Below are 17925 nucleotides of genomic sequence, written 5' to 3' on the forward strand. Positions count from 1 at the left end.
TCGGCGACGATTTCCAGTGGCGTGCGCAAGAGTCGGTGACTCGCGCGCCGATGAAAAACTGCGCTCTCTAATGCATGGATGATATAATTTGTTAAAACTCGCCTAATGTACTCCTATTCATAATACGCACATTGTTTACTGCAAACGTTTATTAATTAACTTTGAAATAATTGATCAGATAATGTTACTTGAATTTTTTTATGCAAACGTATCGTGGCATCGCATGATAATCTTCTTAATTTTGACACAAGTTACACAGACTACAATTAACTGTTGTAAGATATATTGAACATTGGTAGTTATCAAGGATCATAATTCATCGTCTGTCTTAAGTTTTATGGCGATAGTGAAACTGTTTTCTTTTGTACTTGTTTCAAGAAAATAAATAGGAAAAAGGCAACGAGTGCAGTGACCCTATAATAAAGAATAGCCAGCGAGGGTATAGCAGGTTTAACTGACGCCTAAAGTGACCTCACTACATGTTGCCTCATGAAGAATTATGTAGTAGATAAGTACCTATATGTTGTAGATATATCCTACGTTGTGTAGATTGTTTAAGTGACCTGCTGTTAACTAGCAAATATTTGGCCAAAAGTTACAAAGCGGTTTTCGCCAGGCTTAAAACTATCCAAGCTATTTCTACCCCTATGATGAAGGAAATGTTATGTGGTAGAATCACGCCGACCATGTATTGATAACTGCACAAGCTAGCAAGCGGCCTCGCTAGTGGGGGTTGGTATAAAGCGATCAGGTGACCTATTTCGCGCCCCACAACCTACCGTCTGCAGACCAGTGCTGTTGTAGCAACACTCGTCCAGTGTTGCCAGTTCATAGTGGCTTCGTCTTCTTAGTGAGAACGTATTGTGAACTCTTTGGTAAACTCTCTGTGCTTGGACCGAAGTGTTTTGTGTGATTTGTGACACGATGAAGGTTTGTATTACCAGATGCTACTTCATAATTTCATTTTTTAACTTTACCCAGTTATAAAAGTTAATCATTGGAATTGATATATGGTCAATTCCAATGATTCAAACTTTGATGGTGATTAAAAAACTAAACATTTCTCAGTTCCATAATGATTCCCATTTTCCCTTAATAACAGCTTCTTTATATCAGATATTTAATTTAAAGTGTTCGCATAAATTAAGCTCAGAAGCAAATTGCGTTCAATATAGCAATTTAATCCAATAATCCAGTATCAATGAATAATTTTCCCTAATTAATACAGTTTTGCTAGTAAGCCCGCTGCTATTGCAATGTGTCAATTATCCGCGATGAGTATCGGAGAGAAACTGCATTAGCATGTATCTGTCAGCAGGATCGGTTGGTTCATTACCAAGGCCGGAGCGTGGCCTTGTGGAGTACTAGACTAGTTTGTAGGCACGCGCGCTTTGCCGCGGTTTTGTAAAGGCGTCATATTCATAGCAGAAGTATATTATAGTTCCGATAGATAAAGTATAATCCTTTTATTATTCTTTATAGCACACTTATAAATAAATAAACAAGGAATACAGACAGTAATTGGGTTCTTTTACAGCCAACCATCACTTGTTTAAGTATCAAAATTGCTTGACATTTCTATGTTTTCATTTTAAAGTTTAAGCTCGGGACAGATTATGTAAATCAGCACTTTACGTTTATTGTAATGAAATAATTTTCAAGAACTTTATTAACACTAGCGTAGGTACCTAATCACACCTACTCTAAACTAGTAGATAATAGTGGTAGGCTGATTACTGTACCTTCTCAGTAACTCACAGCTAATTACGAGCTATCTCACACTAAGAGCTCTGATTACCGCAATCTTTCTCATCAAGCTACAGATACATGATAGCAATAATCTGCTCTTACGCGTAACAGTTTAGCGCATGCGTTAGAAAGAACTAGCCAAGGCTTGACCAACCGGACTAGATTTCACATCAGCCGGTAATGGCACTCGCAATAGTGTCATCCACGCATTAAAACTAAAGATATTATTGATTCTGTTACTTTTACTTTTTTACTTAAATCAATGATGCCATTATGTGTTTGAGTGGAGCAAAAACAAAGGGTCGAGGCTAGTTTTCTATGTGGTAAAAAAGCCGGAAAACTAATTGGTATCTAATTACAACTCTGATCACTATGGAGGATCTTTTCAGGATGTTCGGTTTTAGATAAAGTTACTGACTCATACACTTGCCCTCTATGAGCCGAATTAATAGTTACTTGTACACAATCAGTATGGGCCCTTTTACCGAAGGTTGTAAGACAAAATCCTGTCTAGATTTATTGATGATAAAATCCAATAAATGCATAAGTAACTGCTTTCTTACTATCAAATCGAATATTAAAGTCGAGTAGTGTCATAAACTGTGATTGCGTTGTTCAATTATTTATTAGGTCTCGACACTCAATCTTGTTTAATATCACTGACCTAGAGGATATACTGAGATAATTAGAAAATTACGCGTGAGCTTAAAGCTAATTGAGCGAAAGGCGAGATAAATGACATTATCATTTTCCCATGTAATGGGATAACCATTTACCTGCTTGTAAATACCATACAAATATTACACAAGTTTGTGGATTTTCTGGAACACTGTTATCCTCGACAAAATAAATGCTGCGGCTGTGGTACACCACAAAACGGCGGTAATATCTGACTTGCATATGGCTTATCGTGGGGATAAAATAAACCGGTGCAATTGATAGTCAATCCATTCAAATAATTTCATATTTAAAACTAAAAGGATTCTCATAATTTGTTGGAAGTATCAGCACTTCTAAATGCATAGATATACATACAATTACGGATTGGCATATATACCTACCTACCTAGATTACCGACTATTTACTTGTTTCAATGTAGATCTGCTGATTTCTGTAATAGATAGTTCGTATCTCGTGATGATGACTCGAGAGAAAAGTGTGACGGAAAAATAAAGTTTCTTGACTAAATAATAACCATTAGTGCTCCCGTACACTGCAGGCTAAACTGTCGACCGATTGTCGGCCTGGCTGTCATTTTTTTTTATGTAATCGGGACTGCAACACAACTCCGGTCGGAGATTTGATCGTTTTAACTTGCGCACTACCATTCATCTCCGTACTATTTTGTGAGCCGGATCAAACTTTGGACCTACTAACTACTACTACTAACTTTACTCGTAAATGGTAATAATTATTGGGTTTAGTCTAAGAATGACTGATTCGCGAAATGACTACATGGTCTATAATTGACCAATTCTTAAAATGACTGATTCTATAAAAGACCGATTCTATAAATGACCGATTCTTCAAATGACTGATTTATCAATTCTATGAATGTGTGTGAATATCGTAAATAAAATGCTATGTAAGGGTTTGCAAATCATATATTTCAAGTAGTTTCAAAAAATAACTTGTATAATGCCACGTACTACATTTTGTAACGCAAAAGTAAACATTTATTCGGTTTCTTTTCATAAAATCAACAGTTATCAAAAAGTCCAATTAAAAAGTAAAATATGTGGTTATAATGATTTATATTCAACTACATATTCCTAAGTGATTTATTTCTTATTTTTTATAATTGTTGATTTTTTGATAATTGATTTAATGACTTTTTGATAACTGTTGATTTTTTAAAAATAAAAAGAATAAGGGCCTTACTACAAATACTTTAAACCCTGTCTTACACTTGTCTAATAAAATTTTGGCTGCAAAATGAACCGCATGTCAACGTCATAATTTGACATTTTTTTAGACAAGGCATAAACTGACGTTTAAAAGTTTTTTTTATTAGACAAGTGTAAAACAGGGGTTAAAGTTTTTGTAGTAAGGCCATAAATGTTTACTTTTGAGCTAACGTGACATTATAACCGCATATTTGACTTTTTGATTGGACTTTTTGATAACTTGATTTTATGAAAAGAAACCGAATAAATGTTTACTTTTGCGTTACTTACAAAATGTAGTACGTGGCATTATACAAGTTATTTTTTGAAACTACTTGAAATATATGATTTGCAAACCTTTACATAGCATTTTATTTACGATATTCACACACATTCATAGAATTGATAAATCAGTCATTTGAAGAATCGGTCATTTATAGAATCGGTCTTTTATAGAATCAGTCATTTGTAGAATCAGTCATTTCAAGAATTGGTCAATTATAGACCATGTAGACATTTCGCGAATCAGTCATTCTTAGACTAAACCAATTATTGTGACATAGTACAAACCAATATTTACATAGAACATAATGATAATACTAAACTTGTGCCTTTTCTCTGATGTAGCGGGCTCGTGGCTATTAGACTGTGGCTACCGTTACCGTGCTGCTTTATTTACTGCACGCCAAGAGCCAGCACATGGGTAATTGTTCTTATTATAGAAGCTACTAGAATTATATTCTTGAATATTTACCATATGTAATTGAGGTTCTACCATCTATGAGCCGAATAAAGAATAATAATCATCTTAGAGACCAAGGAATCGTCAGTCTACTTGATACATTGTTGGAACTCCAGTTTGTTCAATTGATTTCAAATTAAATTTGTCGAAATAACACTAGCTTGCTAAGAACTTTAAAATCATCAAGTCTCAATCAATCAAATTTTAAGTTAACGTGGAAGTTAACGGCTAGACCTAACAGTCAGACTGTTAAAGCTTAGGTTGTACCCGTAGCTATTAGTTTGATTATACTTAACAGGAACACTTGCCATACCTTTCAATTAAATATCAAGGAAGTAGACAGTGTTTACCACTCGATAGTTGTTCCAACAAACAACCAACATAAATCTATAAGTTTTTTTACAAAACGTGCAATTTAGCCATTATCGAGAAAGCGACGAAACAAAATGATAGATTGGGAAAGTCGCAAGCTCGCATTATGTTATCGTAATGATAGGAAGCTGCTCTGGCCGCCACGGGTTCCTTGAGATCTTGACATTTGAGGCGTAAAACTGAAAGTCAAAGACAAAACAGGATTAGTGAGTAATCGGTGAACATACCTACATATGTTTTAAAAAAAAGATCCCGACGAATTGAGAATCTCCATCTTTTTGGACAGTCAGTTGAAAATATAAATGGGATTTTTGTTTCGTAATACCTTGTACAGGTAGTTAGAAGAAAGGGTTTTAGGAACTTTTCCTACAAAATTCTTGATAGTTTCTGCCATTTTTTTACTGTATCAGTCTTGATCAGAAACAAACATAGTGTAAGTAGATATACATATTATTCACGTTCTGGTCCATCCATTCATTACATCAATTCCCGTTTCAACATAGCTTTCAAATGCTTAGTCGTTGAAATAAATCTATTAGGGCTCATTGCCCTTCCTACTGATAGGCTCTAGACGTTACAACAATGTAGCTGCGACCGGTCTTACAGCAGGCTGACTTCCTGAACCGCTATAACTGTTCATTTTGGAAAAGCTTCTAGCACCTATTGGAGCATGTATAGATTTAATAGACTTACAAATCCATTATTATCTATTGTTACTCTCTCGGTTTAGAACTTGTTTAGATATAACCCATTTCTTTAAGAAGTTAAATACACCATGAAAGATTTTGGCATCGTTAATCGCATCACACACTGATAGAATGTAATGTAACTTTGTAAACTTTAGTTAGCGTAAGTATTTATTTTTTTAGGAAGTTCCTACTGTAAAGGAAGTTTAGCACATCACCTTAATTAAATATATGACACAAAGTTAATACTGCTGCATGTCACCTATGTGTCACGAATAGCTAGAACGAATGTCTTATTACTAAGTATAAGGCGGCGTCTTAGACTATAAAGAACATTTTCTTTCCGGAAGATGGTCCTTGCTGCGTGTTCGTGTGTTTTAGTTTATTACTCTATATTCCTAAACTATGATTTGTGAATAGGGAAATTAGCATTTTAAGGCACTAAAAATGCAATAACTAACAAAACTTTATTAACATGTCGTGGCGAACACAAATTGCGTGTTGTTACGCATGAGGACGGTTTCACGCGAATTTTCCTAAGAGAATAATGAATAATAGTCGTTTTTCGTTCGCTCCACTCGTTTGCCGGATTCCTAATGTCGTCGTTAGTTAGTTTCAGTGCTAATTATAGATGTTAATGCACTGTTCGGTTAAATGGATGCTAATCATTGCAATAAAGAGTTTGTTGATGCTCATTTAGACAATGTTTTAGTGAAAAAAGTAATGAATTTCAAGATTTTAAAGATTGGGCAGTTTGAAATCAATAAAACTGCAATTATTCGTGAATTTTCTTATAATTTCTGGTCATGCAAGCTCAAGCGTTTTTCTGAAAAACCTATCTTATAATAAAACTATTAACTTTCATGGCATTTACGTTAAGTACTTCGGTCTATAAAATGAAATAGATGATGCGATATGGACAGGTACCTATCTAGGCAGTTTTTACTGCTCATATTTTAGGTACTTCAAAACTATCTGAATAAATACCCATTAATAATATGATATTGACCTGAGGTGCACAGGATTTATGGAATTAATTAAAATACCTCTGTGATTGTAAGTACGGAGATCGGGTGAACGGGATGGAGTTTCACTGATACCCACCTACATCAAAAGTTGGGTATAATAGGTAGATGGATATGCCACCTACCTCTAATGGCTCCAGACAGGAAGTCTGATAACCAGTCTTACCGAGGGGTATTGGATTGCCCGGGTTAGGAGATCAGATGGCCAATTTCTCCATGTAAACACTGGTAGTAAGTTAGTTAGACTATAGCGACCCCCAACATCATTGAGGAAATGCTAGACCGATGATATGTAACCCTTGTGTTTTGGAAACAGATATATACGCCAGACAAGAGGTTCCATACCAATATCTGTGATTTCTATAGATAGCCATTCATATAGTCTTGAATGTTTCTACCTCATGTTAAAATATAAATATGAGTCGTTTTCGCGCGCATCCAGCCGTGACAGTTTCACTGCAAACATTTGTGCACGGAGCGCAAGCATGTGAGCACGTTGATAAACTATGAGCATACTGATTGCATATATTATAGCTGGGAAACTTGAATATTTTGACAACCCTTCATTTCATGTCGTAAGTAACTAATATCTATCTATGTACTAGAAGTCAGGTCGGTGGACCCTGTGCACCGACTATGACGACTCAAAAACTACATACTAAGACCTATAGGCGAGTGTATTCGTGTATTATTTCCTTGAGACCTGGAACTCTTAATGAATTATAAACCTTCTTCCCTTATCCCAATTTTATTTGAGGTCGGCGCAGCATGCTATCTTCTTCCAGTCTTCTATATGCCGTCATCTCACAAGTAATATTCTTTCTAGCTATGTCGACTTTCACGCAATCCATCCTTTGTTTCTTTGGTTGTCCCCTTTCTTTGCATCCACCTTCCCCAACTGGAACTCTTAAGGAAATCAAAACGTATTCTTGACAATCCTGTTATCCTAGCAGGATTGAATGCATCTTTTAAACAAGTCTAATATCTATTTGTATCATGTTTTGCTCACGGCATTTCTTTCATTTAACCGTACCTCGTATTGCAAGCTGCTACTTACCGCAAACGTTTACTGGGAACAATTTTCACGTCTTGTAAATAACCGGCTAGTGGCCGGACATCTTTCCCCGGTGCCTTACATATACGGAATGTCGCCGTGTTACTGAGTAATTGCGTATATTTATATACTTACGTGTGTGGCACCGTATTGTCGGCGTTTCTTTTGCCGCAGAAGGAAACGCCAGGATGAAATAGTAAAAATAATAGTAGTGCACAACACAAAATATAAGTATTTAAATTATACGAATGCAAGGTATATGCCATACGATGATTCAACAGATTTTCGAAGCAAAATACTCTATTAAAGCAACTCCATAGTTGCAAGTTTACCATATGTGCGAATTCTGGCCACTATTTTCTGAATCAAACTAAATAGAACCAACCTTTTATTTCACACAGTTCTACATAGTCTACCTGGCGCTGTGCTCCCTGACACACGCGGTGTACATCAGCCGCATGTCGTCTGTAAACCGGCTGCGGGCCCCCACGCCGTTCCGGCCCGGGCTGAACCTGCAGCGACCCTGGGGACACACCAGGCTAGTGCAGGCCGCCTCGCACAGGGCCCCCTATGTACTTTATAGAAAGTCCCCTCAAAGGTGAGCTACACTTTCATATCTCATCTACAAGTTGTAAGACAATCCGAGTATTTAGGTACGTAAGTATGCCTACCTACTTATTTAACGAACTCAGACTATTGACATTATTTAAGACAACAGTACTTTAATTGCTTTTAACGCTCAATTCTTCTCCGTGTGAGAGGAGGCCTGTGCCCAGCAGTGGGACGATAAAAAAGGCTGTAACAACTTTAATTGCATTAATTTACAAAAGGATCGGTTAGAAGCGGACTATATCCAGGTCCAGGACCAGCTATGTCTAATCGTTAAAACACCGTCCGTGGTCTCGGCGTTTCTATTATTATTAATCTCCCTATCCTACTATTAAGTCTGACTTAGAAAGCTAAGGTTTTCGAAAGCAGTCAGTAATTATGCAAACACAGAATTAACAAATGTTTATAGGCTGTGTAATTACGGCGATCTTTTCATAAAGGTTAAATTAATAAGTAGATACGTGCTGTGCTTACTGGGTACTATAGAGTAAATACAGTTTTAGTGCCTATATTTAAATATAGATGTTTTCACAACTAGCTGCATAACATGAGAAGAATTCTATTGACATAAGAAATCTTCAAGATCAAAACCCCTGTAAACCCCACAGTCACATTGCAACTGTTTTGTGGGGCTTAGCTTATAAGATACTTAGCTTTGTGAAATAAAGATAAATAACAAACCAATATCAACACCCCAATTGTACAGAAACACCTTTAAAAACTTGCAGGTTTGCCGTAAAGCATCTAGCTCCATCAGCGACACGCAACATGTTCGCGAGTGGGCCCTGGAAGACGACGGGTCGTCTCCCGCCCCTGGCCCCAGTCACCCCGGAGTACGAGTTCGTGAAGGCAGCTTCCTCGGCCCCGGTGGTGCACACTGACGGTGGTACAGGTTGACTAGCTAACGTGCACTGCACTGCACGCACATATTTTGTTTTGTTAAATAAATGGATTGGATGGTTGCTTGCTGGCTTGGGTTTAACGATACTCTTCTGAAATTGTTTTCCGGTGGAAATGGTAAAATTGATTGCTGGAGATTTTGTATGTAGGTGAGACAGGTTGTCTAGAATGCTGTGGTTTAGCTTATGACATTTCAGTTAGGGGCCCTATATTATAGTTTCTTGTTTCAATCAGATGTGGTGATAGTACCTACTTGAAGGACAGGCATTTTTGCGTTTAGTTAGGTAGTAGCTTTTTTATTTGGAAAACTGTAATTATACATATAGGTTCAATTGGTTGAGGTATATTTTTGGAATACGGCATATATTCTCTATCACGATAATAAATAGTAACCTCCAGTAGATAAATTAACTAAAAGGACTGCAAGGGTTGCTTTAACACTTTGTGCACTGAACGCACAAAACTAATTTCCAAACGTCCACAGCTGGATGTTTGCGTCATAAGATCTCCCGAACCCCTAAATAACAGCCGCTTTCTCTTACCCCTATTTCACCCTGACGTTAGTAGTTAAAGATATCCATGAAGTTTATACGCATGTTCAGTAGGGTGAATTCTACTGAATATTGGAGATTTTGTGACGTAACGTCGGCTGTGGTCGAAAGTATTTTAGTTCAGGCCGTGTGACTATCAGGTGCGATTCACACCATACCAGCACCCAACCTCAGCCTGTCAGAGAAGCCGATTGTGGTCATCGAGACTTCAGATAACCCTGTCTCCGAACAGGTGAGTTACTTTTTATTAGGTCTACTCATATTGTTTTCTTTAAAAGAACCTACTTGGCAAATGATTGAATAATACATTAGTTACAGACCTACAATAATTTTATCATCGCTTACTTTTGCGGTTTTTTTGATAAAGTCGCAGGTATAAAAGTAATCTGACCTGTAGCATCCTATCCGAGTATTTAGGGAACAGAACCTTATGATCCGTTACGATGGACATGCCCGAAAGCTTCCAAATTGGAAATTTCCGTTAAAAGTAGACACTACTTATGTACACTTCATTAAACAGTAATTTATTTATGGTCAAAATTGCTATTTATAAGACAATTTTTTAGAAAATTGGGACACAGCTTTCTACATCGACAGTCCCGTGTGAAACTCAATCAGAATTATCATAGTAATGTATCATTTCAGCCTAGACCAACATACGAAGTAACAGAAAAATATCCGGAGCCTGAATACAGCGTCGCCAAAATCGAATCGCCCATAGGATTCTCAAAAACACAAGTGAGTCTTTCAACAAAACTGAATAAAATTCATGAACAATAACAAAATTTATCAAGATATAATAGTTAGAATAAAAGTCATTTATTTATACATCTGCATTCAAAAATTCTTTTAAGAGATGACTAGTGATGATGAAGACCGATGTATGACAAATTATCGACTAAAATGAAACCGTTTACAGTCCTTCACAACCCCGGAGCTGCAGACGCTGATACGAAACGGCGCGGCCCTACAACTGGCGGCAGAATACTCCCTGCCTGCCATCAGCATCAATCAGCACCAGGCCATACAACACAAAGCCGTGCAGCACCAATATCCGCTGCAGGTAAACTAACAATCTACAAACCTATTTTCTTTTAATTCCTCTTTTTTATGATCACTTTTATGACATTAATTAAATTAACTGTTCTAGCCGTCCATTCTGTGATTTATTATCATAAAAATTCTTCGAGTGCATTACTGCATCACATCATGCAACTATTTTTAATACGTAGCGGATATATCAATTTCTATTAACAAGTATGAAATACTTTACAGAGCGCTTTGCCAACACAGCAAGACTTGATAAACACAGGAGCTGAAGGCTTATTCATACCACCAAACGCTTTATACCAGCAAAATCCGATGTTCCTGCAGAAACTTCAAACCCAACTGCTTCAGCGTTTCCCTTCAGTGGAATTCATTCCTTATGCAGCCGAAACGCCAAGCCAAACGCACATACAGCCCGAAGCTTCACAGATCCACGCACAAGTTGTACATCCGCAAATGTTTCACCCTCAAGTGGTGCACACGCAAGTTATTCACCAACAAGAACTACAACCACAAATGATACTCCTTGAAAACGAACAATTGGACGCGCCATCAGTGCCACAACGTAATGAGCCGAAGACGGTAGTGCAGAGAGAGGTACAAGAAAGTTCTGTAGTTACACTAGTTCCTCAGGCGTTTGTTGCACCCAATACGACAGTAAAACAAGTGGCAGAAACACCACCTTCAGTGCCAGAAAATATAACAGTAGAACTAGTAGCAACTGAAACACAACCACCCACAACGACTGTGAAATACATCATCGAAAGCAATGCGGAACAGAATACAACTCCCATTTATTATGCACAGATCGGTCAGAGTGTAGGCAGTGTTATAGCAAACGGATTCTACTCCGCTCTAAATGAAGTCCGAGCGGCTGCAGCACTAGCTCAAGAAGAACAATCCCCAGTCTATAAAGCTCCCGAAAATGTTACCAGTACAACTAACAGCCCAGATTTGCAACAATACTTTGTACAAAATGATGAAAAAACTGAGAACAAAACTGAATTGAAACCACTTTTAGGGGTTCCATTCTCAAAATCAACAGATTCTGTGAACGTGGCGTACACTTTAGTTAGGGCAGATGATAATCCAACCAAAGTAAATAAAGAAGGAGCCGTGTATGCAGGACAAATTGTCGAAGCTACTATTACAGAGGATCACGATTTCAACAAAGAGAAGGCTAGTATGATTTCTCGAAGGGCACCTATCAGACTGTTTGCAGTGAATACTGATGCAAAAAATATTGCCAGTTCAGCGAATACGCTGCCAAAAGTAACTGTGGTAAAAGCAAAAATTCCCCCAAAGAGCAAATTAACATTTGATGACAAGACGGGAGAGCCAATTTTGAGGATATACGCCAGTTATGTTGACAATCCAAATCTGGTAAGTGAACTTAGATAAAACTACAACAGAAAAACTTTAGTTAGAACACAATTCTAAACTTTAACAATGATAATTCTAGAGACATTCACTACAGGTACCTTACTTTTTTTTATCATTTTAAAAATGAACTTACTCTTGACATGACAATGAATGACTCTACTTACAGTATGGGACGCAATAAAGTTATTGAGTTACTTTTTATACAATTACATAAAATAAATAATACACAATGTTAAATACACACAACTCCATCTTTTGCACTTTCAGAAAGACGCAGTGGTATCAAAACTTTCGAGTCTCAAACAAGTAAAAGACGCAGTAACCAGAAAAGAAACCGTTGACAACTGGAAGTCGTCGACTGTGAAGTCGGTTGACAAAACCCAAGGCTTCGACACCAACCAGGTGACGCAATTCGGACTCAAGCTCAGAGAACGAAATGATTACTACGAACCTTTCTTCGAAGATTATGAAGACTTGTAGTTTAGATTTTTTTAATTTTTTTTTGTTGAGAAGTTCGAATTTTAATAATAGGTAGCTCATGCAAAATAATTTTGAAGTAATAGAAGATAGCAATATTGGTGCATTTGAGAAAATAGTAAAAAATAAAAAATAGCTATTGTAATATTAGCGTTGTTTTCAAAGAGCAAATTCTCATTTCTCATAATGCCCAAATAAAAATATTTTTTGGTGATAAATACACATTCGAAGTATACGAAGTTGACAAGAACTAGCACTAAATATACATTTATTTATTACTAACTACCTACTGTCAACAAACAGTATTCAAATTATTTATTTAAATTCATAAAAATGAGCTCAAATTATTTTTAGATGAAATAATTCATATTGTGTAAACTCATGTAAATATGCATTTTTGTTTGAGTAAAGTAATACTTACTAGTAAGTAGATTGTAATTAATTGTAAGTAAAAAATGGCCATTTTATCAGTTCTTTAACAATAACAATCAAAGAAAAGCGAAGAAGTGATAAAATCAACCATTTATTTAAAAGTTAAGTAAGGTAAGAATAATTGTTATTTATTTATATAAATGCCAAATTGTTATTCAAATTAAAACAATGTAACTTTACAGTTTTCTTTATTGTATCATTTATCGCTATTACAATTTACAAAATTCCATTTCTCATAAACATTATTGTAAATTTGGTTTAACGACGATTCTCGTCCACTTCTGGTCTTAACCATTGTACACCAAGATAAAAACTATAAAATTTATGCAAATAATTGCATATTATGAAATCTAAATAAAATTGAGAAGCAACCTTAATTAGTGGTATTTTTTACCATTACGACGATTCACTTGCAATCTTGGGTCGAGTTTATTTTTAGACTCAGGCGCTCACCACATGTGCAAGCGCCTACGTGTGCCATTCACAAATTACATTAAATTCGTAAATTGGCTACAGCATAATATTTGCATTGAGTTTGAATATTGGTGATCTTCAACACATTTTAATATGTTAAATGTTTATACAGTATGTCTATTCTATAAAATTAATTTTGAGTACTACCTGACACAATTCAAATCTTTTAGAATACAATTAGCATTTCATATTCCTCTTTAAAATAGAGAGTTAATTCATAAATGTACCTACATAGTCTAGGTAAAACCAATCGTAGCAAGTTATGCTAAACATGAATAGCTTACAAATAAAACATAGTTGAAATAATTGCCAAAAATCTGTACAAATAACTTACAAAAAATACTTGCATTTTACAATGGACAGTCTTAGCATTTGAGACATGAATAGTGCAAAATCATTATAAAATGACCCTGAAATGTACATTAAGTGCACTTTTCGAATTTCAGTCATAGGCCAATTTGCACATATTTAAAATAGTATAAAAGTGAACCTTGTTCACTCGATTTCAGATAAGTGAAAAAGCCGAAATGGCCGGTCAGTTGGACAAAGTAAATCCAATTATTTAGGAGCACTAGTGAGTGTAATAATTAATTATCCTCATTCCAAATTAAAGCTGTAAATACATATATATACCATGTCTCAAACTCTGAGACAAGTTCATGCAAAGTCCACCTAAAGTTGTTTCAATTTATTTTTACTATCCTAAGGTCTACGCTAGACGAACCGAGCACGAACGAAGCACAAGCGGAGTCGTTCTCGGCTTGTCGTTCGCGGCGTCAAGTGTGGACGTACAACGAACCTACAACGATCACTGTTAGCAAATCCCTTTGTGTTCGTCAAAAACCGACAACAGGCGGAACGCCGCCGAGCACGAACGAAATGCTCTTGCGCGCTCGTTAGAGGCTTGTAAGTTGGTCCGCAGTAGACGAATTGTGTTCGGCGCGTGCTCCGCTCGGGCTCGGCTCTCCTAGCGTAGACGCAGCTCTACAATATGCATCCAAGGTTAAGTTGTCAATATTGCACAGTACAGTATTTTACACATAGACTGACTGGATTACAATCTATAGTTCGGCCATTCAGAGAATGCGTTCCTGACACGTCGCGATTGAACTGACTGAATTATAACATTCATTGATTATTGATATAATAATGTTGTTTTAATGCTCCTCAATTGTTAAAACGGTAAACAACCAGCAAAAATATTTTTATCGTAACTGCAACGCCATTGCAAAGTTACGTCGTCAGTTCAATCGCGACGTGTCAGGAACGCATTCTCTGAATGGCCGAACTATAGTCTACTTATTCTGTAGGCTATTTAAAAAACTCAGCACTATATTATTTTCTATCATTCTATATCAATGACATATTTATGAAAATGTTGCTATACAAATGCATGAAAACGATCGTAGTAATACTTATTTGTACGTCTAGAATAATTTGAGTTGGTTGGTCAACATAATTATATTTTGCATTTTAGATGTACTATCAAAACATTTTATATCAAAGATGTTATTCAATTTAACAGTAACTACAGCAGTCTTTACTCAGAAAAGTAATGTTTATCTCTTAGACCAAAATTTACTTGATTTATTTTGAACCGAGCCTTAAGTGGGGCATAAAATTGAATGGGTTTATTGACCTGGGTAGTGGTCCCTAAGATTTGGCGTTGAGTTTCTCGAGTTGGTCCATGAACCACGGCCTGCCAGTTGAGCGTTGTGTCAGGATGTCACAACCCGTCTCTGTTACCAGCAGAGTTTGTTCAAACTGGAAAAATAAATAATTACTTATTAACCTTAAAATATACTGTAATGTAAATATACTGTGTATAAAATATATGGGTGTATAAAGTATATGTTCTCGTCAAATTTTTTACATTGCGCCAGAGGCAGGAATCACAAGCGTTTACTTGTGATCCATTGAATTTCGTGATAATTATACTATAGTTTAGATAAATAGTATCTAGTAATACCTGAGCAGAGCGGCTGCCGTCAGCAGTGACGGCGGTCCAGTGGTCAGGCCACTGCTCATCACGCCACCCGCCCTCATTAATCATCGGCTCGATGGTGAAGCAATGTCCAGGCTTCATCACGCCAATTGCTTTGTTTTCTGAAATAATACAACAAGTTTATTTTAATTATTAAGCTTTATATAGCTGCTTATATATACAGCGATAGAGTTGACCTTGAGAAGGAACAAAGGATAGTTTTTATCCCGGACTTTTGAAGAATTCTCTTGGAAACGCGTTATAACCGAACTCTGCGCGGGCGAAGCAGCGGGCGGGAGCTAGTATGAAATAAACTTATATATGTACATACTACCTAATTAAATAAGTTACTATTGTTCAATTGTTCTCTTTGTGAGAGGAGGCCTGTGCCCATTAGTGGGATGATGATGAGAAGTATTGGTTGGAACTTCTTTTCAGCAATATTTTGATCTATATGTGCCAATTTTGAATGTTCATGATAATAGAATTGTACTTACTGGCATAATGGGGCACATTGGGTGTAGTGTGGAACAGCCTATGTATACCATGACCGCAATAGGACCGCACAACACTCAGTCCATTTGCTTGAGCATGCTTCTGAATAACATTGCCAATTTCCCTGTACTTCTCTCCAGGCTTCACAATCTCGATTGCTTTAGCTAAGCACTCGTACGTGACTTGAACAAGCTTCCTGCTTGATTCTGGTACGTTACCAACCAAGAATGTCTCATTCAGATCACCGTGGAACTCTCGGTGATACACTGTTACATCCACATTGCAGATGTCACCATCCTGTAAATTGGAGTTAGATTTAAAATGTATGTACAAGAGTTCTTAAGATTATAATAATAAAACATCAGATTGAAAAGTAGATAATCAATATAAAACTGAAAGTTATATTCCAGGTTCCATTCCATCTTTTGTTGTGAGAGTATAAAATAAAAATTTTTATAGCAAAGAAATTATAAGTAAACAGTTATCATTAAATAAATGAGTAGGCACTCCATCAATGATAACTAGCAATAAAAATAAATGTTAATTGCAATAAAAGCAAATAGAGGTCAACCTGCTAAGTTATAAGGTCAATCAACTTATAACACATTTTAATAATGTAAAGTACCCAATTTGGACATTCTAGAACTTGTTAATGTCTTTTAACTGATGATATAATGAATGATATTATCCTACTAATATTATAAATGCAAAAGTCTGTTTGTTTGCTACACATTCATGCAAAAAAATACTTAACAGATTATCATGAAACTTTGTACACATATTCTTGGTGTGTTTGAATGAATTGAATGAACGTAGGATACTTTTTATCAAAATACTAGCGGGCGAAGCCACAGGCGGAAGCTAGTTTGGGCAGAATGGTCAATGTTCTTTTATACAGTGTTCCTAGAAATTGGGTTCTTAAAGTAATGATTGTAATGTTTTCCTTAACACAGTAACATAAACACAGATGTGAGATCTTATTACAATTATTGTTCATTCAAAGGTCTGAATTGACCAGAGATGTACTTTCATTTAAATTGTAATATTTATTCAAGAACAGTCAACAAACCTCCAGAGGACGTAGATCTGGTATTCCATGGCAGATAACCTCATTGACGGAGGTGCAACAGCTGTTGGGAAAGTTGTGATAGTTCAGCGGACTGGGGTAGCACTCCCGCTCAATGCAAGCCTCGTGGACAATGCGGTCTATTTCCTCTGTAGTCACTCCCACATCACATACTCTGTAAATAATAAGCAATTGTTACTTATAAACTTGCTTTTAATACTTGAAAGGGTTGTTTAATATCATCAGTAACATATTATTTGAAATCAGAATGTGTAAATAAACAATTACTATCTAACATACTAGATTTTGTTTCCTATGACTTGAAATTGATTGTCCAGGGACGGTATCAGTGATACTGTTAATCTTTACCTGCATAAATATCATATCTCTTTCACAGAATTCGGTTATTTTCTGTTATTCAGACAAAACAAATACAAAACGCTATATTTTCAATCTCAAATAGAAAACAAACCTGGCAGCCTCGTCAAGCACCTCCCTGCCGAGGCGACAAGCGACGCGCATGCCTTCGATCTCCTCATCATCCAGCACTTTGATCTGTCCGGAACCCTTCGCAGCGTTCTCAGACGCGGGGAAGCCGGTCGGGTGATCAGCATAGTCGGGACGGCCAATGTGCGGCGGGACCGTGCGCTTCGGCCCCGGCGGGAACGGCCTCAGCTTGCCAGTATACGTGAAAGACGGCCACGGGTTATATTCCACATTAGACACATCTGTACTCTCACCCTCTAAAACAAAATTCACATTGTCATAACGACTTGTAACCTAACACCGTAACATAACCTACAACGCACTTACTCGCCAACGAGTGAATTATTTTGTGATTCTTCCAAGATTTCTTGAAGCAGTCCTGATTACAGAAAAACGAGCCTTGTATTCCGAGTTTTATGCATGTCGGACATTGCAATTGAGCAATAGATTTGCAGCCGGGTGTTTCACACATTCCAATCGCCGCCATTTTTTTGGAACAACTGTCAT

The 17925-nt window shown here is 36.7% G+C and overlaps 2 protein-coding genes across 3 annotated transcripts; one reads left to right on the forward strand and one right to left on the reverse strand.

Annotated features, from left to right (window-relative positions):
- The first annotated feature begins 783 nt into the window (after positions 1 to 783).
- LOC124631815 lies at positions 784 to 13097 on the forward strand. The gene is made up of 8 exons (XM_047166425.1): positions 784 to 930; positions 7916 to 8112; positions 8852 to 9015; positions 9715 to 9806; positions 10220 to 10312; positions 10494 to 10637; positions 10850 to 12004; positions 12272 to 13097. The coding sequence occupies exons 1-8, from the start codon at positions 925 to 927 to the stop codon at positions 12482 to 12484; spliced, it is 2064 nt and encodes a 687-aa protein (XP_047022381.1). The 5' UTR covers positions 784 to 924; the 3' UTR covers positions 12485 to 13097.
- LOC124631816 (methionine aminopeptidase 1) lies at positions 13085 to 17925 on the reverse strand. 2 transcript variants are annotated; one of them, XM_047166427.1, is made up of 7 exons: positions 17746 to 17925; positions 17405 to 17675; positions 16936 to 17107; positions 15869 to 16163; positions 15357 to 15493; positions 15027 to 15151; positions 13085 to 14371 (listed from the first exon to the last, which is right to left on the reverse strand). In XM_047166427.1, the coding sequence occupies exons 1-6, from the start codon at positions 17903 to 17905 to the stop codon at positions 15041 to 15043; spliced, it is 1146 nt and encodes a 381-aa protein (XP_047022383.1). In that variant the 5' UTR covers positions 17906 to 17925; the 3' UTR covers positions 13085 to 14371; positions 15027 to 15040. The 2 variants fall into 2 exon arrangements, with proteins under 2 accessions (XP_047022383.1, XP_047022382.1); XM_047166426.1 differs by lacking the exon at positions 13085 to 14371 and having other exon boundaries at positions 14834 to 15151.

Source organism: Helicoverpa zea, chromosome 7 (genome assembly GCF_022581195.2).
Source record: "Helicoverpa zea isolate HzStark_Cry1AcR chromosome 7, ilHelZeax1.1, whole genome shotgun sequence".
In the NCBI taxonomy this organism is placed as follows: Eukaryota; Metazoa; Arthropoda; class Insecta; order Lepidoptera; family Noctuidae; genus Helicoverpa; species Helicoverpa zea.

Excerpts from the sequence above, each read along its gene's own strand:
- LOC124631815 (XM_047166425.1), top strand. Across the intron at positions 10,313-10,493 it reads TAGGATTCTCAAAAACACAA|TCCTTCACAACCCCGGAGCT; the intron begins GTGAGTCTTTCA and ends AACCGTTTACAG. Across the intron at positions 12,005-12,271 it reads ATGTTGACAATCCAAATCTG|AAAGACGCAGTGGTATCAAA; the intron begins GTAAGTGAACTT and ends TTGCACTTTCAG.
- LOC124631816 (XM_047166427.1), bottom strand. The coding sequence starts at position 17,905 with ATGGCGGCGATTGGAATGTGTGAAACACCCGGCTGCAAATCTATTGCT. Across the intron at positions 17,676-17,745 it reads AATAATTCACTCGTTGGCGA|AGGGTGAGAGTACAGATGTG; the intron begins GTAAGTGCGTTG and ends ATTTTGTTTTAG. Across the intron at positions 15,494-15,868 it reads CAATGTGCCCCATTATGCCA|AAAACAAAGCAATTGGCGTG; the intron begins GTAAGTACAATT and ends GTATTATTTCAG.